Source organism: Callithrix jacchus, chromosome 9 (genome assembly GCF_049354715.1).
Source record: "Callithrix jacchus isolate 240 chromosome 9, calJac240_pri, whole genome shotgun sequence".
In the NCBI taxonomy this organism is placed as follows: Eukaryota; Metazoa; Chordata; class Mammalia; order Primates; family Cebidae; genus Callithrix; species Callithrix jacchus.
In genome coordinates, this window is record NC_133510.1 from 125,970,130 (window position 1) to 125,993,567 (window position 23,438).

At 44.5% G+C, this 23,438-nt stretch overlaps 1 protein-coding gene and 1 pseudogene across 10 annotated transcripts in view; one reads left to right on the forward strand and one right to left on the reverse strand.

Moving 5' to 3' along the window:
* CCDC62 (coiled-coil domain containing 62) overlaps positions 1 to 23,438 on the forward strand; it is a 59,976-nt gene that overhangs the window by 23,227 nt on the left and 13,311 nt on the right. For 4 of the 10 annotated variants that reach the window (XM_078337557.1, XM_017976467.4, XM_078337564.1 and 1 more), the window contains 5 exons: positions 5,835 to 5,923; positions 6,280 to 6,395; positions 9,001 to 9,726; positions 13,837 to 13,981; positions 20,586 to 20,735. In XM_078337557.1, coding sequence (XP_078193683.1) covers positions 5,835 to 5,923; positions 6,280 to 6,395; positions 9,001 to 9,726; positions 13,837 to 13,981; positions 20,586 to 20,735 — 1,226 coding nt within the window. The remainder of the gene's footprint in view (positions 1 to 5,834; positions 5,924 to 6,279; positions 6,396 to 9,000; positions 9,727 to 13,836; positions 13,982 to 20,585; positions 20,736 to 23,438) is intronic. The other 6 variants (XM_078337561.1, XM_078337559.1, XM_078337560.1 and 3 more) reach the window with 4 other exon arrangements.
* On the reverse strand, positions 15,806 to 15,883 carry LOC118144516 (small nucleolar RNA U3; annotated as a pseudogene).

A 23,438-nucleotide genomic window follows, 5' to 3' on the forward strand; every position in this document is an offset into this window, starting at 1 on the left:
TCTCACTAAAAACGTAACATATATGCACAGATGCTCCTTGACTTACAGTGTTACATTCCGATAAACCCCTCACAAGTAAAAGATGCATTTAATGAAGCCAACCTACCGACCAGCATTGCTCAGCCTAGCTGCCTCAAACATGCCCAAACACTCTCATTAGCCTGCTGTTGGACAAAATCATCTCACACAAAAGCTGTTTTGTAATAATAAATTATTTAATAGCTCATGTAATTTGTTGAATACTGAAAGTGGAAAACAGAGTGGTTGTGTGGGGGCTGAGAGCATGGCTCTTAATGGATGCATACCTCTAGAAACGGGGTTTGAGGGTAGCTCTCAGTAGACCAAAAAGCGCTCCTATGATTTTCTCTTTGGAACTTTACGTCTAAGTCAGTGACTTTCCTAACACAGACCACTGAAGGGAAAGCCCAGTACAATTGTCTTGGCTGGCAGGGATGTAACAAGCTGTCTATGTCGGTCATTCTGAGTTGGGAGTGGAGAAGGAGGCCTTCACCATTGGAAGGTCTGAGATACTAGGGTTAGGTAAGGAATATGGCAGGGAATGGAATGCAGTTTTTCTGTAAATTAATGGGAAAAACACATTATTACATTTAAGAATTTTTTTCCACTGGGTACAGTGGCTCACGCCTGTAATCCCAGCACTTTGGAAGGCCAAGGAGGGCAGATCATGAGGTCAGGAAATTGAGACCATCCTGGCTAACACAGTGAAACCCCATCTCTACTAAAAATAAAAAACTTAAGCTGACATGGTGGCACATGCCTGTAGTCCCAGCTACTCGAGAGGCTGAGGCAGGAGAATTGCTTGAAGCTGGGAGAGGCAGAGGTTTCAGTGAGCCGAGATTGTGCCACTGCATTCCAGACTGGGTGACAGAGCAAGACTCCATCTCAAAAAATAATTTTTTTCCCAGAGACAAGGTCTCACTCTGTCACCTAGGTTGGAGTGCAGTGGTGTGATCACAGCTCACTGTAGCCTCAAACTCCTAGACTCAAGGAATCCTGCCTTGGCCTCCCAAGTAGCCTGGTTAAATTTTTTATTATTATTTTTTTCAGAGAAGGGGGTCTCACTATGTTGTCCAGCCTGGTCTCTAACTCCTGGGATCAAGTGATCCTCCTGCCTCAGCCTCCCAAAGTGCTGGGATTACAGGTGTGAGTCACCATGCTCGGCCTAAGAAGTTTTAAGTAAAATGGAATTTTTTTTTTTTTTTTGAGACGGAGTTTCACTTTTGTTACCCAGGCTGGAGTGCAATGGCGCGATCTCGGTCTTGGCTTACCGCAACCTCCGCCTGCTGGGTTCAAGCAATTCTGCTTCAGCCTCCCGAGGAGCTGGGACTACAGGCACGTGCCACCATGCCCAGCTAATTTTTGTATTTTTAGTAGAGATGGGGTTTCACCATGTTGGCCAGGATGGTCTCGATCTCTTGACCTCGTGATCCACCCGCCTCGGCCTCCCAAAGTGCTGGGATTATTGGCGTGAGCCACCGCACCAGGCCAGTAAAATGGAATTCTTAATTTTAATCCCTTGTGATTAAAGATGGGGGGAAAGTGCGGTATTCTGCCACTAGAGGTCACTATCTTCACCATTTCTAGCATTGCTGCCTTCTGCAAGTAATGATAACCCCTTATGCTGCTAAAGATATTGCGTATTTTTACAGCTGCATTCAAACAGTCCTTGGATCAGCATTTGTATGCCAGGCACCCTGCTATATGCTCGGAAGCTCATAGGCCCACGGAATTTACTACTGTACAAATGCTATGCATAAAATGCTATACCCAGGCTGGAGTGTACTGGTACTGTAATATTGGGGTTCAGGGTGTCCACAGCAGCCCTGAGAGGGCGTTTCTCCAGGTTTTTGCTCTCCTGCCCTCTCAAGAATGAGAGCGGGGACCACGGCGCAGTGCACAGTAAATGCCAGAAGGAGAGAGAGAGAAACAGTAACTCTCACACTCAGTGGGAAGCCAGAAAGATGGAATCCGGGAGAGGAAAGCAGCTTCCACCCTGAGTGGAAGGGAATCGAGATAGAGTTTAGGAGGGGAAGACAGGCTTCCACGAGAGAGTGTGGAAGGGGACTCCAGAGGGAAAATCCAGGAGAGAGAAAGATGGCTTCCACGAAGGGAGTGTTCGCTGAAGGGGATCCAAACATGGAGTCCGAAGGGATGTGGAAGAAGGGGACTTTTAACCTGGGAGGAACCCCCACCTTCTCTAAGACCCCAGGCCAATGAAAGGAGTTCCTTAGAACTTCCGCTGGAGTGATTGACTCTTAGTTTCTTCCCGTGCCCTTGCAATTCAAACATAAACTGTACATCCCCTTGTATGGAGAGAGATGGGAGAGGGCCATGACGCTAGGAAGTTCTTGTCCTTACAACTACGCCCCCTTGTGGCCCCGGAAAGAGAACACGTTCCCTCAGTACAATCACGGCTCGCTGCAGCCTCAAACTCTGAGGCTCAAGTGATCGTCCCACCTCAGTCTCCCTAGTAGCTGGGACTACAGGCACATGCCACTACACATGGCTAATTTTTAAATTTTTTGTACGGATAAGGTTCCACTATGTTGCCCAGTCTGGTCTGGAACTGCTGGGCTCAAGCAATCCTCCTACCTTGGCCTCCCAATTGTTGGGATAACAGGTACGAGCCACTGCACCTGGCTCCTAAATCGATTCCTTAAACATATTCGCAGTTAAAGACAATCTCACACCATTGGCTGAAAACAATTTCTGTATGTTTTATTCTTCATTTTCAAAATATAGACAATTGGTGGATTTGTGTGTTTTAATTATAAAAGTGAATAAAGCCTAAAAAATAATTTATTTATTTCCTTATTTTGTAGAGATAGGGTCTTGCTCTGTTGCCCAGGCTGGAGTGCAGTGGTGTGTGATCATAGCTCACTGCAGCCTCGACTGTCTGGGTTCAAGTGATCCTGCCACCTCAGCCTCCTGAGTAACTGGGACTAGAGACATGTGTCATTACACCTAGCTAATTTTGTTTTTATTTTTATTTTTTATTTTTAGTAGAGACAGGGTCTCGCTATGTTGCTCAGTCTGCTTGTCCTGAACTCCTAGCCTCAGATAATCCTCCTGCCTTGGCCTCCCAAAGTACTAAGATTATAGGCATGAGCCACCATGCTTGGCCTAAGCCCAAAAAAGAATTTTTAAAGATATAACGTGATAATATGCTATCAAGTGGTTACCATATTTTTTGGGAGATGGAGTCTTGCTCAATTGCCCAGGCTAGAGTGTAGTACTACAATCTTGGCTCACTGCAACTTCCACCCCCCGGGTTTCAAGCAATTCTCGTGCCTCAGCCTCCCAAGTAGCTGGCATACGACACCACACCTGGCTACTTTTTTGTATTTTAGTAGAGATGCGGTTTCACTGTGTTGCCCGGGCTGGTCTCGAACTCCTGAGTTTAGACTATCCAACCGGCTCAGCCTCCCAAAGTGCTAGCAGTACAGGTGTGAGCCTCTGCACTCAGTCAGATGTTAACACGTTTTATTTGAAGTTGGGCAATGTCTTAAAAGTTTTGCTTTTAAGTTCAAAACTTTTTTTTCGTTGAAAATATGGTTCTTTACATAGGCTGAGAGGCATGTTTGTTTGTACATAACTTGGAGTAAGGAGTCCGCAAAGAGAACAATGATACTAGTTTACATTTCTTTCTTTGAGACAGAGTCTTACTCTGTTGCCCAGGTTGAAGTGCAGTGGTGTGACCTCAGCTCACTGCAATCTCTGCCTCTCAGGTTCAAGCAATTCTCGTGCCTCAGCCTCCCAAGTGGCTCGGATTACAGGCATGAACCACCACACCTGGCTCATTTTTGTATTTTCAGTAGAGACAGGGTTTCACCATGTTGGTCAGGCTGGTCTTGAACTCCTGACCTTAGGTGATCCACCCGCCTCAGCCTCCCAAACTGCTGGGATTATAAGCATGAGCCTCCACACCTGATCACCAGTTTACATTTCTGTGGGTCCTGACAGTCCTGTAGGTGAGCTCTTGTAGACTGAATGTCTGCCTCAGGTCTCCCAGGCAGTAAAAGGCAGAGTCTTGATCAGAATTCAGCAGGTTTAAGTCCCTTCCTATTGTTTTATCTCAGGCTGCTTGTTCAGGCAAATAGCAGCAGAGAGTTCCTTACCTCTTTGCTTTCTGTGGACAGCTTGTGAGAATAGGCAGACCCACTCCACTTTGATGTCTCAGCTAAACACAGCCACAGAGAAAACTATCTGAACTGGGGAAACATTTATATTTACAGTGACATTGCCTCTTATGCAAAAGTAGATTATTCTAAAATCAAGGCAACATTCAAATATATATTCTTCTTTTTCTCTGAACACCCCACCCCCACCCCTGATACCACTGGCCAACATTCAAATATATTAAAATTACTCTGAGGGCCAGATAAACTAGTTGGCTTTTGTTTAAGGGCCATGTTGTATCCAAAACAAGTATTTTTTTTTTTTTTTAAGAGACAGTGTCTTGCTGGGTTGTTCAGGCTGGTCTCAAACTCCTGTGCTCAAGCCATCTTCCCACCTCAGCCTCCCATAGCTGGGATTACAACAAAACAGTATTCTTTAAACATTAGGAGGACAGTGAGCTTGTCAAGATGCTGTCAATGGCCGGGCGTGGTGGCTCACACCTGTAATCCTAGTACTTTGGGAGGCTGAGGCGGGTGGATCACGAGGTCAAGAGATCGAGACCATTCTGACCAACATGGTGAAACCCTGTGTCTACTAATAATACAAAAATTAGCTGGGCATGGTGGCATGCACCTGTAGTCCCAGCTACTCGGGAGACTGAGGCAGGAGAATTGCTTGAACCAGGGAGTCAGAGGTTGCAGTGAGCTAAGATCGTGCTACTGCCCCTCCAGTCTGGCAACAGAGCGAGACTGAGTCTCAAAATAAAAAAAGATGCTGTTAACATGAGAGGTGTGTAGAATTGAGACCCACTGAGTCAGATGCACTACAGATATTACTTCCACCGTTAAAATGTCTCGGTTTTGGCCAGGCACAGTGACTCATGCCTGTAATCCCAGCACTTTGGAAGGCCGAGGCAGGCAGATCACATGAGGCCAGGAGTTCAAGACCAGCCTGGCTAATATGGTGAAACTTAGGAATTCAAGACCAGCTTGAGCAACATAGACCAGCCTTAGGAATTCAAGACCAGCCTGAGCAACTCCATCTCTATTTTAAAAAATATTTTATCTTTTAAAATTTAAAAATACATAATTAAATAAAGTAACATGTAGTAAGTATAGAGATTTAGAAATCACCTTCATTCTATCCACCACAAAAGGAAAGACAAACAATTATTCTTAATCCCAGAATCTACAAATCTCTTCTCTTTTTTTTTGAGACAGAGTACTCACTCTGTCATCCAGGCTAGAGTGCAGTGGCACAATCTCAGCTCACTGCAACCTCTGCCTCCCAGGTTCGAGTGATTCTCCTGCCTCAGCCTCCCAAGTAGCTGGAACCACAGATGTGCCACCACACCCAGCTACATTTGTATTTTTAGTAGAGATGGGGTTTTGCCATGTTGGCCAAGCTAGTCTCGAACTTGTGACCTCAGCTGATCTCACTGCCTGGGCCTCCAAAGTGCTGGGATTACAGGCTTGAGCCACCGTGCCCAGCCCATTCTGCTATTTTTAAGTTCAGGAACCACAACAACAAAAATGTTAGCTCTTTAAAAAGTTAAAAACCTAATATCAAAATAAACTTTCTAGGTGTTAAGATTAAAAAAGCAAATGTTAGCCGAGCATTAAATTGTTGGAAATGGAGAGGTCTGTGTTGATACAGCTGTTGAAAAATGTTTAATAATACTTGTTCTTAAATAGTAGAGAGAGAAAAGAGGAAAGACGAATTGCTTAATATTGCAAAGTCAAAGCAAGAACGCACAGATTTGGAGCTGCACAATCTGAGACAGGTGCGTCCCCAAACGTCCTTCTCTAGCACGTAAGAAATGCTTGTGAACAAATAGCAAATCAGGGAAAATGTATGCCTGTCAATTTTGCTTAATTGGTGGTTCGGAATTCTAAGTACTTAGTCATATGTTTAGTACAGCAGATGGGGTCTTGGCTGTGGCGATTAAAGGTTGGGAGGCCAGCTATCCTACCAAATCTTAGAGCTAACAAAGGAAAATCAAAAGCAGGCACATTGAGCATATTTCTCTAGTAACTATCTGATTTGTTTTAGGATTTGTGAGCTGTTTCAGGGAAAGTGCCAAATTGGTTCAGTTTAGTTTTGCTACATTTCATACTGATTTATCAATATCTATGACAGATTTATGTAAAGCAACAGAGTGATCTGCAGTTTCTGAATTTCAATGTGGAAAATTCTCAGGAATTAATACAGATGTATCATTCAAAGATGGAGGAATCAAAGGCTCTAGACTCCAGGTAATCTTAGCAAGATGCAATTAATACGATCTTGTATTGTATTCTATCAATCAGTAATTACTGTGCACTTACTATTGGCCAGGACTGACTGCTGTTCCCCATATGGTAGGAAATAAATGTGGCCAGGCGTGGTGGCTCATGCCTGTAATCCCAGCACTTTGGGAGGCCTAGGTGGGTGGGTCACCTGAGGTCAGGAGTTTGAGACTGGCCTGGCCAACATGGTGAAACTCCATCTCTACTAAAAATACAAAAATTATCTAGGCATAGTGGCTCACGCCTGTAGTCCCAGCTACTCGGGAGGCTGAGGTACAAGAATGGCTTGAACCCAGGAGACGGAGGTTGCAGTGAGCCAAGATCGCTCCACTGTACTCCAGCCTGGGCAACAGAGTGAAACTTAGTCTCAAAATAAGTAAATAAATAAATAACAATACAAAAATTAGCTGGGCACTGTCGTAGGCACCTGTAATCCCAGCTACTAGGGAGACTGAGGCAGGAGAATTGCTTGAACCCAGGAGGTGGAGGTTGCAGTGAGCCGAGATCATGCCACTGCACTCCAGCCTGAGTGACAAGACCAAAACTCCATCTCAAAAATAAAGTAAAATAAAGTAAAGAAATGTGTGTGAACTAATAATGCTTGTCATAATCCTCAGTTGTAGGAAGACCTGATCCAAGAATTTTAGGTGTGATCCTGATTTAGCCACTGGATAGAAGTAATTTTTTTTTTTTTTTTTTTGAGACGGAGTTTCGCTCTTGTTACCCAGGCTGGAGTGCAATGGCGCGATCTCGGCTCACCACAACCTCCGCCTTCTGGGTTCAGGCAATTCTCCTGCCTTAGCCTCCTGAGTAGCTGGGATTACAGGTACACGCCACCATGCCCAGCTAATTTTTTGTATTTTTAGTAGAGACGGGGTTTCACCATGTTGACCAGGATGGTCTCGATCTCTTGATCTTATGATCCACCCGCCTTGGCCTCCCAAAGTTCTGGGATTACAGGCGTGAGCCACTGCGCCTGGCCTAGAAGTAAATTTTTTTAAACCTGATTTGCCCTTCTTTTGGGTAGAAGGCTTTGAGCTAGAGTAGACACTACAGAGATGAATCATTCATTCATTCATCTATCCATCCATCCATCCAGCATCCTTGTTTAGACACTGGGCTAGGACTTGGGCACATGTAGGTATACAGGACACGGCACTTTCCTGAAAGAAGTAATTCCAAGGAATGCATTGATCCCTGAGTGGAGCCCCACCCCACTGAAGGTGACCTGTGCCCTTACCTGGATTTTCCTGCTTGCCTCGTTAATGGGGAACACCTTCCCTTCCCTACAACAGGTAGTGTGGGAATTAAATTAGTTTCTATAAAATCAAAATATAAATATATAAAGTGTGGTTTAATTTAACAACCATATAACTGTACCACAGCTAAATTTAGTCTACTTTTCTAAGCCAAAATGTTACAGGAAGTCTTTGAAAGGGAGAGGGTTTAGGGCAGCTCCCCATGACTGCTTGGAAGGCCGGAGCCGGGACTGGTTTACAGCAGCAGCTTTCCCTGCTAGAATGAGAAAGTTCAGAGCAGCGGGGCTTAGGAGCAGCAGCCGTGCAATGATTGCCCCAGGCATGTGGCCTGTGGCTGGGGCCCCCCTGCTTTCCGCTACACTTTTTGCACTGTCCTTTGGGGCTCTCTGTGGGGGTTGGGGCCTGTGGCTCTGGGTCCCAGCTACTGCCACTGCCACTGCCACTGCCAAGAGATACCAGACTAACTCAGAGTTCTCTTGCAGGCAGAAACCCCAAACATACTGGCTCTTTCTCGTTTTTTTTCTTTTTTTGAGATGGGATCTTGCTCTGTTGCCCAGGCTGGAGTGCAGTGGCACGGACTCAGCTCACTGCAACCTCCGCCTCCTGGGGTCAAGCGATCCTCTCCCCTCAGCCTTCCCAGTAAGTAGCTGGGCCCACGGGTGCGCACCACCACGCCCGGCTACTTTTTTTTTTTGTAGAGACGGCATTTCATTCTGTTGCCCAGGCTGTCTTTCTCCTTTTGACCCTCATTGCCTCTGGGAGGTACAAGATGAGTTGAGGTTATTTCTTAAAAGCTTAAAATGGGCTGGGTGCCATGGCTCACACCTGTAATCCCAGTGCTTTGGGAGCTAAGGCCGGAGGATCGCTTGAAGCTGGGAGTGCAAGAGCAGCCTGGGCAACATAATAAGACTGTCGATACCAAAAGAAAAATTTTTAAGCATAAAATAGTTTGTGCCATTATGGAAGGAGAGAGTTGTATTTTCCAAGGTGTCAGAATGGTGCAGATTAGAATACCTGAATACAGGTGACATGAAAAAATTTAAAGGAAGATTTATGAAAAGGTTTTGTCACATTTCTGTAGTATTATTTTTTTGTCATGTAGACAGTACGTGTAATAAGAGGATGGAAAAGGGAATGTGGGCTTGGTGGTCAGAAAGGCTTCCGGGAGAAGATCGGGCTGGAATTGGGCTCTGAGGCTCAGATAAATAAGTCTCACTGGGATTTAGGTCTACTGAGTTTCGGGTGAAATATTTAGAATGATAGCATCAAGTGTATCTTATAACTTCCATTTTTTTAAAATAATGCCATCATAGCAGAGACATGTGTTTATCAGACCTTGAAAATAACTACCCAAAAGTCGATGTTAAGAGGGAAAAAAATCAGAAGTCACTGTTTAAGGACCAGAAATTTGAAGCCATGTTGGTTCAGCAAAATAGGTCAGACAAGAGCTCCTGCGATGAGTGCGAAGAGAAGAAGCGGCTGATCACTTCTGTCCTTGGGGAGAAGAGCGTCGTTACACTGTCGTCCATGTTTACAAAAGACTCCGTAGAGAAACGCAAGTCTTGGCCTCTGGGAGGAAAAGCCCAGATTGAACCCGAAAACAAAATTACACTGTGCAAGATCCATGCAAAATCACCAAAATGTCACGGAACTGGGGTTCAGAACGAAGAAAAACAGCCCTCAGAAACGCCCACTTTATCTGATGAGAAGCAGTGGCACGATGTCAGTGTTTACCTGGGCCTGACCAGCTGTCCAAGTTCAAAACAACCAGAAAAGCTGGACATAGAATGTCCAGATCAGATGGAAAGGTCTGAAATCTCATGCTGCCGGAAAAATGAAGCCTGTCTGGGTGAAAGTGGCATGTGTGACTCCAAGTGCTGCCACCCAAGTAACTTCATAATTGAAGCCTCAGGCCACATGTCTGACGTGGAGTGGATGAGTATTTTCAAACCTTCCATAATGCAGAGAATTGTCCGCCACAAATCTGGGTGCACGTGTTCAGAAAGCATCCGTGGGACAAGACATGACTCCCTGGCAAGGTGAGTAATGTTCACCTCTGTGAACATCCAGGGAGTATACCTGCCAATATTTAGAAATATAAAGGGTTACAGAAGCCTCATCGTACTGACTGTTAATCCAGAAGCAGCGTTTGCTAACAGAAATGTTACTTAGGACCAGTGGGCCACCTTTTTCATCCCAGCACAGACTGTGGAGTCTTTAATTGTAGAGATTGTATTAGATTCCAGGGACGAGTTTATACTGAGGATGGCTTCTGAGGCAAAGGTTTTGTTTGAAAACAAAACCAGTTGTTGTGACTTGGGCAAATATGTTTTATTAAAAAGCAAACGGGTGAGTCGCTGCACAGAGTGGAATGCCACCCTGGAGCATTCCTAACCCCAGAAGCCGTTCTGAATCGACAGGCCGACCAGTTCTGGTCCGGATGACATTACCTAGACCCCATAGAAAAATTTCTCTTCGTGCATTGTGGTGGCTTATGCCTGTAATTCTAGCACTTTGGGAGGCCAAGGCAGGAGGTTCACATGAGGCCAGGAGTTTGAGACCAGCATGGACAATATAGTAAGACCACTATCTCTACACTTTTTTTTCTTGTTTTTCTTGTTTTGTGTGTGTGTGTTTTCTTTTTTATTTTCACACATTTTTTTTTTTTTTTTGAGATAGAGTCTCTATTTGTTGCCCAGGCTGGAGTGCAGTGGCGCAATCTCAGCTCACTGAAACTTCCACCTCCTGGGTTCAAGTGATTCTCATGCCTCAGCCTCCTGAGTAGCTGGGATTACAGGCACACACCACCATGCCCAGCTTATTTTTGTATTTTTAGTAGAGACAAGGGGTCTCACCATGTTGGCCAGGCTGGTCTTGAACTCCTGACCTCAAGTGATCCGCCTGCCTCAGCCTCCCAAAATGCTGGGATGACAGGCATGAACCACCATGCTCACTCAGCCTCTACACATTTTTTTTTAATTATTTTTAAATTAGCTGGGTATGGTGGTGTGCACCTGTAGTCCCAGTACTTGGGAGACTGAGGCAGGAGGATCACTTGGTTCAGGAATTTGAGACTAGCCTGGTAACATAGTGAGGCTCCATCTCTACAAAAAAAATTTTTTTTAATTTGCTGGTCATGGGTGGCAAACACCTTTACTCCAAGCTACTTGGGAGGCGGAGGTGGGAGGATCACTTGAACTCAGGTGTTTGAGACTGCAGTGAGCTATGATTGTGCCCCTGCACTCCAGCCTGGGCAACAAAGTGAGACCCTATTTCAAAAAAATTTTCTCATGGCTCTTTTTTTTTTTTTTTTTGAGATGGAGTCTTGCTCTGTTGCCCAGGCTAGAAAGTACAGTGGTACAATCTCGGCTCACTGCAACCTCTGCTTCCCCAGTCGAGCTGTTCTGCCTCAGCCTCCCAACTAGCTGGGATTACAGGTGCCTGCCACTGTGCCCAGCTAATTTTTGTATTTTTAGTAGAGATGGGGTTTCACCATGTTATCCAGGCTGGTCTCGAACTCCTGACCTTGTGATCCACCTGCCTTGGCCTCCTAAAGTGTTGGGATTACAGGCGTGAGCCACTGTGCCAGGCTTCTCTCTTTTTTTTAAATTGAGATGAGGTGTTGCAATATTGCCCAGGCTAGTCTCGAACTCCTGGGCTTAATCTTTTCACCTCAGCCTTCTGAACTGTGGGGATTACAGGTGTGAGTCACCACCACTCAGTATCTCTCAGCTCTTATCCAGGGTCACTTAGTATATTTACATATCCAATTGTGTCTGCCTCCGGGTTCATTCAGTTCATGTCTGTTTGGGACTTTACATTGCCCAAACTTTCTTAATTTTTGAAAATCATTCAAGAAAGAGGATACTTGTATTTAACAAGCTGGTAAGTTATTGGGTTTTGTTTTGTTTTGTTTTGAGACAGTCTCCCTCTATCGCCCAGGCTGGAGTACAATGGCTCGATATCAGCTCACTGCAACCTCCAACTCCTGTGTTCAAGCGATTCTCCTGCCTCAGCCTGAGTAGCTGGGATTACAGGCATGCGCCACCATGCCTAGCTAATTTTTGTATTTTTAGTAGAGACAGAGTTCACCATTTTGGTCAGGCTGGTCTCAAACTCCTGACCTTGTGATCCACCCGCCTCGGCCTCCCAAAGTGTTGGGATTACAGGCATGAGCCACTGCGCCCAGCCTGGTTTTTTTTAAGAAAAGAAACTGGATTAGTAATTAGCATATGCTGCCTTATTCAGGCTTGTCTTATTGTTAGAAATGCCGAATCTTGTGTTTGAGTGGCGCAATAATGTCTGCTATTTTTAAATAAAGCATAGCTCTTTAATCTTAAATGACAGAAAGGATGAAGTTTCTATATTGAGAGGCATATTTTAATCATTGCATTGGCTTTTACAGGAGTTTATGATTAAAATTTATTTTTAGTACTCAATTATTTGGAGTATCCTTTGGCTCTTTCATTTTATTCTGTTTATTTCCTTTGGTCCTTTTAGAAACTTGAATCATTTAAAGGTCATACAGATAGTCATTCTTCCAGGTGCAAATTATTTTTAAAAGTTGATCGTCACACTAAATGTCATCTATTCATATTTGGGTTTTAAAGATCTTCTTTGGATAATTTCAAGTCTCAGGACCCAACTGCCTATTTTTCACTCCTGAACAAGGACACTCATATATTAAGGGAAAAGCTTACATCAGATAGTTTTTAGAGCATAGAGGATTAAAGTTCATGTATGAAATGAACTCAAATTTACATGCAGAGTTTCTTCCAAGGCCCTTTTGACTTCACCGACTTAAAACGATTGAAGTGATTGCCTGTTCTGCCAGCGGAGACGGATGCCAAGATATCACATGACAAATATGTGATTAAGTGGAAAAGATAATTATGTTTTCCTGTTTTTCCGTAGATTATGAGAACTTGTGTACCTACTTTATTATGTAACTAAAACGTTCACATTTGTGCCAGCATTCCATTTGACAAACAGAGGTTTACCTGAACAAGGAGAAACCATGGGCAGTCTGTTCTCACTTCGTTACATGGGAGGAAGCAGTTCTAGTGCCTCTGGTCTATTCCAGAACAGCTTTTGCTGTCAAACGCAGGCGGATATTGCCTGAGGTCAGGAGTTCAAGACCAGCCTGGCCAACATGGTGAAAACCCATCTCTACTAAAAATACAAAAATGAGCTGGACGTGGTGGCACACGCCTGTATTCCCAGCTACTCAGAAAGCTGAGACACAAGAATTGCTTGAACCCAGGAGGCGGAGGTTGCGATGAGCCAAGATTGTGCCACTGCACTCCAGCCTGGGCGGCAGAGTGAGACTCAGTCTCAAAAATAAAAAAAGTCATTGGTCAGGTAGCTCATGCCTGTAATCCCAACACTTTGGCAGACCAAAGCGGAAGGGTCTCTTGAGCTCAGGAGTTCAAGGCCTGGGCAACATAGTGAAACCCCATCTCTAAAAATAATAATAGTAAGCAAGTAAATAAAAATACAAAGCCATTGACAAAAATCAGTCTCACAAACTGAAAACCTAAAATTTTCACAAGTATAACCTTATTCTATGTTATTATTTTTTCTTTTTAGAGACAGAGTCTCGCTGTCACCTAGGCTGGATTGCAGTGGTGTAATCATGGCTCACTGCAGCCTCTAACTCCTGGGCTCAAGTGATCCCTGCTCAGCCTCCCAAGTAGCTGGGACTACCGACACGAGTCGCCCAGGCTGGAGTGCAGTGGCACGATCTCGGCTCATTACAACCTCCGCCTCCTGGGTTCAAGTGATTCTTCTGCCTCAGCCTCCCAAGTAGCTGAGATCACATGCATTTGCTACCACGCCTGGCTAATTTTTGTGTTTTTAGTAGAGATGGAGTTTCACCATGTTGGCCAGGCTGGTCTCAAACTCCTGATCTCAAGTGACCCAGCCACCTCGGCCTCCCAAAGTGCTGGGATTACAGGCGGGAGCCACCAAGCCTGGCCTAAGATACTTTTAAGAGTATTAGTGATCTATATATGATACAGCTATAGATAGATAGATAGATAGATAGATAGATAGATAGATAGATATGATCTATGTATAATACATATATATTAGTGATCTACATATGATAGTTTTAAGAATCTGCTTTTGTTTGGTTTCCTTACTCATAGTGAGCTAATTGCCATCCAAGATCCCCACTCTTTGGGCTCTTCAAAAGCTGTTTTGAGAGAGGATGAGACTGAGTCCCCTTCTGAAAAAAAGAACTCACCTAAGAGTTTGTTAATCTACAAAGAGGCACCAACACTCAATGAAAAGGTTTGTATTTTGCTTAGAAATCCCCAGCTTCCCCCAGCCAGACCTCTCACTAACAGGCCTTTCATGCTTCTCTAGTAACATTGTTGCTTGCTTATTTTGGCTATTCCTCCCGTTTTTAAAATTCTAGGATTTTAAGATGCTTTTTTAAGGAAATCCTTTTATTTATTTTATTTATTTTTTGTTGTTTCTTTGAGGCAAGGTACTGTGTCACCCAGGCTGTAGTGCAGCGATATAATCATGGCTTACTGCAGCCTCAACCTTCTGGGCTCAAGCGATCCTCCTGCCTCAGCCTCCCAAGTAGCTGGAACTACAAGCACATGCCACCACACTGCCCAACTAATTTTTTTAGTTTTTGGTAGAGACAAGGTCTCAATTTGTTGCCCAGGCTGGTCTTGAACACTTGGGCTCAAGTGATCTTCTTGCCTTGGCCTCCCAAAGTGGTGGGATTGTAAGTGTGAGCCCCTGTGCCAGGACTACCTTTTTTTCTTTCAAAAAAAATTATATGTGAGTGTGTGTGTGTGTGTGTGTGTGTGTGTGTATAGCAACTTGATACATGATTACTGTTTTTTTTTAAAAAAAAGAAGAAAAAGAAAAACAAATCAAAAGAACAATACAGAGGCCAGGCGCAGTGGCTCACGCCTTCGATCCCCGGCACTTTGGGAGGCTGAGACAGGTGGATCACGAGGTCAGGAGTTCAAGACCAGCCTGCCCAATATGGTGAAACTCCGTTTCTACTAAAAAAACAAAAATTAGCTGAGTGTGGTAGCGTGTGCCTGTAGTCCCATCTATTCAGGAGGCTGAGGCAGAAGAATCACTTGAACCCAGGAAGTGGAGGTTGCATTGAGCCGAGATCGCTCCACTACACTTCAGCCTGGGCGACAGAGTGAGACTCCATCTCAAAAAATAAAATCAAAAGAACAATACAGAAATGTACACCCCGAAGATATCACCCAACTCCCTGGTCTCAGCTGCCCCTTCCTCTGCACAACTCCCATCAGTGTCTAGAGAGACCCAGGTGACGCGTTGGTGGGCTTGCTTACAGATTTCTCTATCTGCAGAGATGTGTATACAGATTAATGTATGGTAAATGGGATTTCATTGTATAAGAAAATGTCTGTGTTCAGTGCCATGAAGTACAGTGCTTCATGCCTGTAATCCCAACACTCTGAAGGGCCAAGGACTAGTGTGGGCAACATAGCGAGTCCCTGCATCTATTTTTTATTTCAATAAAATTTTTAAAACATAAAAAAGGAAAATATCTAATATCTATGATTTGCCAAGATACCAGAGTGGCAAACTGAAATCTTCATCCCACTAATGAGAAAGTTCTAGGCTATGGCCAGGTGCGGTGACTCACCCCTGTAATCCCAGCACTTTAGGAGGCTGAGGTGGGTGGATCACTTGAGGTCAGGAGTTCTAGACCACTTTGACCAACATGGTGAAACCCCTTCTCTACTAAAAATACAGAAAAATTAGCCAGGTGTGGTGGCTCACACCTATAATCCCAGCTACTCGGGAGGGTGAAGCCCAAGAATTGCTTGAACCCAGGAAGCAGAGGTGCAGTGAGCCAAGATCACACCATTGTACTCCAGTCTGGGTGACAGAGTGAGACTTTGTCTCAAAAAAAGAAAGAAAGAAAGGAAGTTCTAATGTTCTACATTAGAGCCCAGGCAGGAGGCTTTTCTAACACTGGCCTGTGGTGTGTGGTTATCCTTCAGCATCGTTACTCTGAGGATTCAGGAAATACAGCAGGGATGGATGCTTTTTCTTTTTCTTCTTTTTTTTTTTTTTTTTTGAGATGAAGTTTTGCTCTTTTTTTTTTTTTTTTTTCTTTTTTTTAACACGTTCAGAGAAACTTCTCTGGTAACAAACTATAGAAATGATCCCTGAAAGTACAGTCTTTGAAGTTTTGCTCCTGTCGTCTAGGCTGGAGTGCAATGGCACCATCTTGGCTCACCGCAACTTCTGCCTCCCGGATTCAAGTGATTCTCCTACCTCAGCCTCCCAAGTAGCTGACGTGACAGGCATGTGCCACTACACCTGGCTAATTTTGCATTTTTAGTAGAGACGGGGTTTCTTCATGTTGGTCAGGCTAGTCTCCAACTCCTGACCTTGGATGATCCGCCTGCCTTGGCCTCCCAAAGTGTTGGGATTACAGGTGTGAGCCACTGCTCCCAGCAAATGCTTTTTTACTCTAGCAAAGGCTAGAGTAAAAATCTTTTGGCCAGGCATGGTGGCTCATGCCTGGAATCCTAGCACTTTGGGAAGCTGAGGTGGGAGGATCGCTTGACCCCAGGAGTTCAAGACCAGCCTGGTAATATAGTGAGACCCTGTTTCTATATTTTTTAAAAAAAATCTTTTTTCCGCTCCTTTTTTTTTTTTTTTTTTTTTTTTGAGGTAGAGTCTCACCCTGTTGCCCAGGCTGGAGTGCAGTGGTGTGATCTCGGCTCACTGAAACCTCCACTTCCCGGGTTCAAGTGATTCACCTGCCTCAGCCTCCTGAGTAGCTGGGATTACAGGCATGCACCACCATGCCTGGCTAATTTTTTGTATCTTTAGTAGAGACGGGGTTTCACCATGTTGGCCAGGCTGGTCTCAAACTCCTGACTTCGTGATCCACCTGCCTCATCCTCCCAAAGTGCTGGGATTACAGGTGTCAGCCACCATGCCCTGCCTTCTCTCCTTTCTAAAGAGAAATTAAAATGTGTTTACCATGTGATTCCAAATGATGAACAGGAGAAATAAGCATTAACTCAACAAATTTATTATTATTATTATTATTTTATTTTATTTTTTGAGATGAAGTCTTGCTCTGTTGCCAGACTGGAGTGCAGTGGTGCAATCTCAGCTCACTGCAACCTCTGTCTCCTGGGTTCCAGCCATTCTCCTGCCTCAGCCTCCTGAGTAGCTGAGACTACAGGTGCATGCCACCATGCCCACCTAATTTTTGTACTTTTAGTAGAGATGGGGTTTCACCATATTGGCCAGGATGATCTCCATCTCGACCTTGTGATCCACCCTCCTTGACTCTCCAAAGTGCCGGGATTACAGGCATGAGCCACTGTGCCTGGCCAATTATTATTATTTTGTAAAATGAGATGGCTCTGTCGCCCAGGCTGAAGTGCAATGGCATAATCTCAGCTCACTGCAGCCTCCGCCACCTGGGCTCAAGCGATTCTCCCATGTCAGCCTCTTGAGCAGCTGGGACCACAGGCATGAGCTACCACACCTGGCTAATTTTTGTATTTTTAGTAGAGATGGGGTTTCACCATGTTGGCCAGGCTGGTGTTGAACTCCCGACCTCAGGTGATCCACCCCCCTCAGTTTCCCAAGGTGCTGGGATTACAGGTGTGAGCCACCGCACCCGGTCTGATGCGTGTTTTATTAGCATAGTACAGACAGGAGGTAAATCTGGAGAAGTAATTAAAGGAGGATATTCTACACAGACATAAAGAATAGTGTCTCTCCGGGACTGAATAACTGTCTAGAACTTCTCTATCAGTTGAAAACAGAGCTATGAATATATGGTGCTTTCGTGTGTGAAAAGATGCACAACATTGTTAGTCATTAGGGGAGTGCAAGTGAAAACCACATTGAGATACCACTTCATACCTATGAGAATGTCTGGAATCTAAAAACTGACCATAGTAAGTACTGACTGGAGTCTGGAGTCGCTGGGACTGTCATACACTGATGGTGGGAATGTAATTGGTCTAACCACTTTGGAAAACATCTGGCAGTTTCTTAAAACGTTAAATATACCCCAGCACTTTGGGAGGCTGAGGCAGGAGAACTGCTTGAGGCCAGGAGTTTGAGACCACCATGGGCAACATAGCAAGATCCTGTCTCCACAAAAAAATTTAAAATGAGCTGGGCATAATGTGGTTCATGCGTATAGTCCCAGCTAGTTGAGAGGCTGCGGTGGGAGGATTACTTGAGCCCAGGAGTTTGAAACTGCAGTAAACCATGATTGTGCCACTGCATTCCAGCTTGGGTGACAGAGCAAGACCCTGACTCTATAGAAAAAAAAAAATTAAATATACACCTACCATATGACCTAGCCATTCCATTCCTAGATAAATGAATAAAATATGTCTATACAAAGACTTACTATACCTGAATATGGAAGCAGCTTTTTTTGTACTGGCCAGAATACAAGAAACAACCGAAATGTCCATTCACAGGTGAATGGCTAAGCCATTATGGTAACAGGTTGGTCCAAAAGTAGTGGCTATCTTTGCCATTACTTTTTTTTTTTGAGATTGCGTCTTGCTCTATCACCCAGGCTAGAGTGTGGTGGCTTGATCTTGGCTCACTGCAACCCCCTTCTCCCGGGTTCAGGCAGTTCTCCTGCCTCAGCCTCCCAAGTAGCTGGGATTACAGGAGCATGCCACCGTGCACCAGGCTAATTGTATTTTTAGTAGAGATGGTGTTTCACCATGTTGGCCAGGCTGGTCTCTAACTCCTCTTAATGGCCTGCCATTACTTTTAGTGACAAAGACCATACTTACTTTTGCACCAACCTAATATATCCACACTGTTGGATACTTCACAGCAACAAAAAGGAATTATTTATACACACAGTAACACAGATTAATCTCAAGATAATTACACTGAGTGAAAGAAACAAGAGGGCCACAAAAGTTTGAATGCATTTGTAGAAAATTCTAGAAAATGCAAACTAAGGCTGAGTGCGGTGGCTCACACCTATAATCCTGGCACTTTGGGAGGCTGAGGTTGGCAGATCACTAGGTCAGGAGATCGAGACCATCCTGGCTAACTCGGTGAAATCCCGTCTCTACTAAAAATACAAAAAATTAGCCAGGCGTGGTGGTAGGCGCCTGTAATCCCAACTACTCAGGAGACTGAGGTAGGAGAATCGCTTGAACCCAGGAGGCAGAGGTTGCAGTGAGCCGAGATCCCGCCATTGCACTCCAGCCTGGGCAACAAGAGCAAAACTCTGTCTCAAAAAATAAAAAATAAACTAGTCTAGCCCCCTTGGATAGCAGTTGGCAGTGACTCACTTTCACGCTAAGCTTCAGATCCCGAAGTTGAAATTTTTATAAATTTTAATAAAAATTTCAACTTCGGGATCTGAAGTTTAGCATGAACTTATATTTAATAAGAATAAGCAAAGGCGTATACCCACATATAGGTAGGTAGGTAGGTAGGTAGGTAGATAGTGACGGACCTGGAGCTGAGCACACTGCTGCCCATCAACCGTGAGAGTCTCACTGGCAGCACCATGAATATATATATATGTGGGTATGTACCTTTGTTTATCCTTATTAAATATAAGAATATATATAACATATTATGTTACATATATATATACTACATATATATATTCTGCTGGTTTTTTTTTTTTTAGATGGAGTCTCACTGTCACCCAGGCTGAGGTGCAGTAGTGCGATCTAGGCTCACTGTGACCTCTGCCTCCTGGGTTCAAGTGATTCCCCTGCCTCAGCCTCCCAAGTAGCTGGGACTACAGGCACCCACCACCATGCCCAGCTAATTTTGTATTTTAGACAGAGTTTTTATCACATCGGCCAGGCTGGTCTCGAACTGACCTTGTGATCCGCCCACCTCGGCCTCTCAAAGTGCTGGGATTACAGGTGTGAGCCACTGCACCTGGCCACATACCCACATACTTTTCAAGGTTTATAAGCCTTTAATGTTGTCTTATTTTGCAAGTGTCTTGACGTGTTAAATACAGCCTTGACAAGTTGGTTGAGGCGAGCTAACCAATAACTAGGATTCTTTTATCATATGGATGTTACTTCATTAGTTGTAGTAAGTTCTGTTTAAGTCAAATTATCTAACTGGGTAGGTTCTAAGAAATAAAAGGGATGCAGTGGCTCACATCTGTAATCCTAGCACTTTGGGAAGCTGAGGTGGGTGTGTCACCTGATGTCAGGAGTTCAAGACCAGCCTGGCCAACATGGCAAAACCTCATCTCTACTAAAAATACACAATTACTGGGCGTGGTGGTACACAACTGTAGTCCCAACTACTTGGGAGGCTAAGGCAGGAGAAGCACTTGAACCCACGACGTGGAGGTTGCAGTGAGTCGAGGTCCTACCATTGCACTTCAGCCTGAGCAACAAGAACAAAACTCTGTCTCAAAAAGAAAAAAAAAAAAGGAATTAATTTAGTTATTCTTAGTCTACTATTTGATGTCCTGCTTTGCTTTGTAACACCTAAAGACAAAGAAATATTCTCAGGTGATAGGGTGTGGTGGCTCAGGCCTATAACCCCAGCACTTTGGGAGTCCAAGGCAGGAGGATTACTTGAGGCCAGGAGTTCAAGACTAGCCTGGACAACAGTGCAAGACCCTGCCTCTACCCACCCCCACCCCAAAAAAAATAGCTGGGTGTGGTTGCACACACCTATGGTCCCAGCTTTCCAGGAGGCTGAGGCAGGAGGATCACTTGAGCCCAGGAGGTTGAGGCAGTCAGTTGCGATCATGCCACCGCCCTTTAGCCTGGGTGACAGAGCAAGAGAAAAAAAAAGAAAGAAAGAAACATTCCTAGGTAGTTAGCGTTTGTGTTAGTAATGTGTTTGTAAACCTAAGCATTTAAAAGTGCCTCTTAATTTCCTGTAGGCTTCAATTGTGTTGCCCTTCCAGGATGAATTCTCACCCACGAGCAAGCTCCAGCGTTTGCTGGCGGAATCTCGTCAGATGGTGACGGACCTGGAGCTGAGCACGCTGCTGCCCATCAGCCACGAGAATCGCACTGGCAGTGCCACGAGTGTATGCGTTTAGTTTTCTCTTGACTACATTTGTCACATCCAGACATGCCACTGAGCACTAGTGTGCAAATATCACCGGCAGGGCAGCTGTTCTGTTAGAGGGAGAGTTTCTGTGTCTCTGGGGAGGAAAGGGAACACACTTGTTTTACGGAGGAAAAAGTTACAATCAGATGTCACTGGACCCAAACTTCCTCTTTCTAATGATCTGGGGCATATGAAGAGAAATTCTTGGGGATGGGGATGGAGTTTTGCTCTTGTTGCCCAGGCTGATGTGCAGTGGTGCGATCTCAGCTCATTGCAACTTCCGCCTCCTGGGTTCAAGTGATTCTCCTGCTTCAGCCTCCCAAGTAGCTGGGATTACAGGCACGCCCACCACCTGAGGCTAATTTTGTTTTTGTTTTTGTTTTTAATTTTGTATTTTTAGCAGCGACAGGTTTTCACCATGTTGGCCAGGCTGGTCTTGAACTCCTGTCCTCCAGTGATCCGCCTGCCTTGGCCTCGCAAAGTGCTGGGATTATAGGCGTGAGCCACTGCTCCCAGCTGGGAAATTTTTAAAGCACAAATTTTATTATAGAAAATTTCAAATGAGCACCAAAGTATAAAGAATGCCACAGTCACTTGCCTTCAACCACTGTCAATTTTCTCCTACCCCATCCACACACATTTTCTTCAGAAGAATTTCAGAACAAATCTCAGCATCATATCATGTCACTCATAAATATTTCATGATGTCTCTCTAACAGATATGGACTTTTAATTTTTTTGAGACTGTTTCACACCTGTTGCCCAGGCTGGAGTACAGTGGTGCAATCTCAGCTCACTGCAACCTCCACGTTCTGGGTTCAAGCGATTCTCCTGTCTCAGCCTCCCAAGTAGCTAGGATTACAGGCACCTGCTACTACACCTCAATAACTTTTGTATTTTTAGTAGAGACGGGGTTTCACCATGTTGGTCAGGCTGGTCTTGAACTCCTCACCTCAGGTGATCCACCCACCTTGGCCTCCCAAAGTGCTGGGATTACAGGCGTGAGCCACCTCACCCTGCCTCATTTTAACTTTATTTGTTTATTTTTGAGACAGAGTCTTCTCTGTTGCCCAGGCTGGAGTGCAGTAGCTATCCACAGCCGTGATCACAGCTCACTGCAGCCTCAAATTCCTGGGATCAAGCAATCCTTTCCACCTCAGTCTCCCAAGTAGCTGGGACCACAGGCACACACTGCCCCACCCACTACATTTCCCAGGCTGGCATTGAACTCCCAGCCTCAAGTAATCCTCCTGCCTCAGCCTCCCAAAGTTTTGGGACTATCGGTATGAGCCACTGTGTTCAGTTTATTTATTTTTAGAAACAGTCTTGCTCCGCCAGCCAGGCTGGAATGTAGGGCCAACTTGAACCTCCAACTCCCAGGCTCAAGTGATCCTCCCACCTCAGCCTCTTGAGTAGCAGGGATTACAGGTACACGGAAACATACCCAGCTGATGTTTTTATTTTTTGTAGAGACAGGATCTCACAGTGTTGCCCAGGCTAATCTCAAACTCCTGGACTCAAGCAATCCTCTTGCCTCATCCTCCCAAAGTGCTGGGATTACAGGCATGAGCCACTGCACCTGGCCTGCCTTTTCTTTTTCTTAACAGTTTCTTTTAAAAAGCAGAAATTTTAAATTTTGATTACTTCCAGCTTAACAGGTTTTTTTTTAAAGTGGGGTTTTTTGTGTCCTAAGAAATCTGTCCCAAGGTTGTGATTCTTTTCTCCTTCTAGAAATTTTCTAATTATGTTTAGGTCTGTGGTTCACTTAGACTTATTTTAGCGTGTGGGATAAAGTTAAAATCAATGGGTTTTTTTTCCATACACATACCCAGTTCTAGCACTCTTTGTTGATAAGACTATCTTTCACTACTGAATTATTTTTGCCGTTTTTGTTGATTATCAATTGAGCGCACATGCTAGGGGCTATTTCTGGACTCTGGTCATTTCAATTGATTTGTCTTTCCTTAAATTCATGCCACATCTTATTGATCATTATAACTCTATAGAAAGTCTTGAAATTATGTAGTATATATTCACTTTGTTTTTCTTTTTCAGAATTGCTTTGACTATTCTAGGTCTTTTACAGATCCATATCAATTTTAGAATCAATTTGTCTATTTTTTTTAATGCCCTCTTGGTATTGTGGTTTTCTTTTTTTTTTTTTTAAGACGGGGTTTCACCATGTTGGTCAGGCTGGTCTTGAACTCCCAACCTCAGGTGATCCACCCATCTTGGCCTCCAAAGTGCTTGGATTACAGGCGTGAGCCACCACGCCCAGCCAGGTATTGTGGTTTTCTTTCTTTCTTTTTTTGCGACTGAGTTTCGTTCTGTCACCTAGGCTGGAGTGCAGTGGAGTGATCTCAGTTCATGGCAGTCTCTACCTCCCAGGTTCAAGTGATTCTCCTGCCTCAGCCTCCTGACTAGCTGGGACTACAGGTGTGTGCCGCCACACCTGGGTAACTTTTGTATTTATTAGAGATGGGGTTTCACCGTGCTGGCCAGGCTGGTCTGAAAATCCTGACCTCAGATAATCCACCCGCCTCGGCCTCCCCAGGTGCTGGATTACAGATGTGAGCCAACACGCCTGGCTATTATTGTGGTTCTCTTGAATCCATAGATTCAAGGACAACTGAGGAAAACTGACATCTGTAAACAGAGCATGTCTCGGTTTATTTTGGTC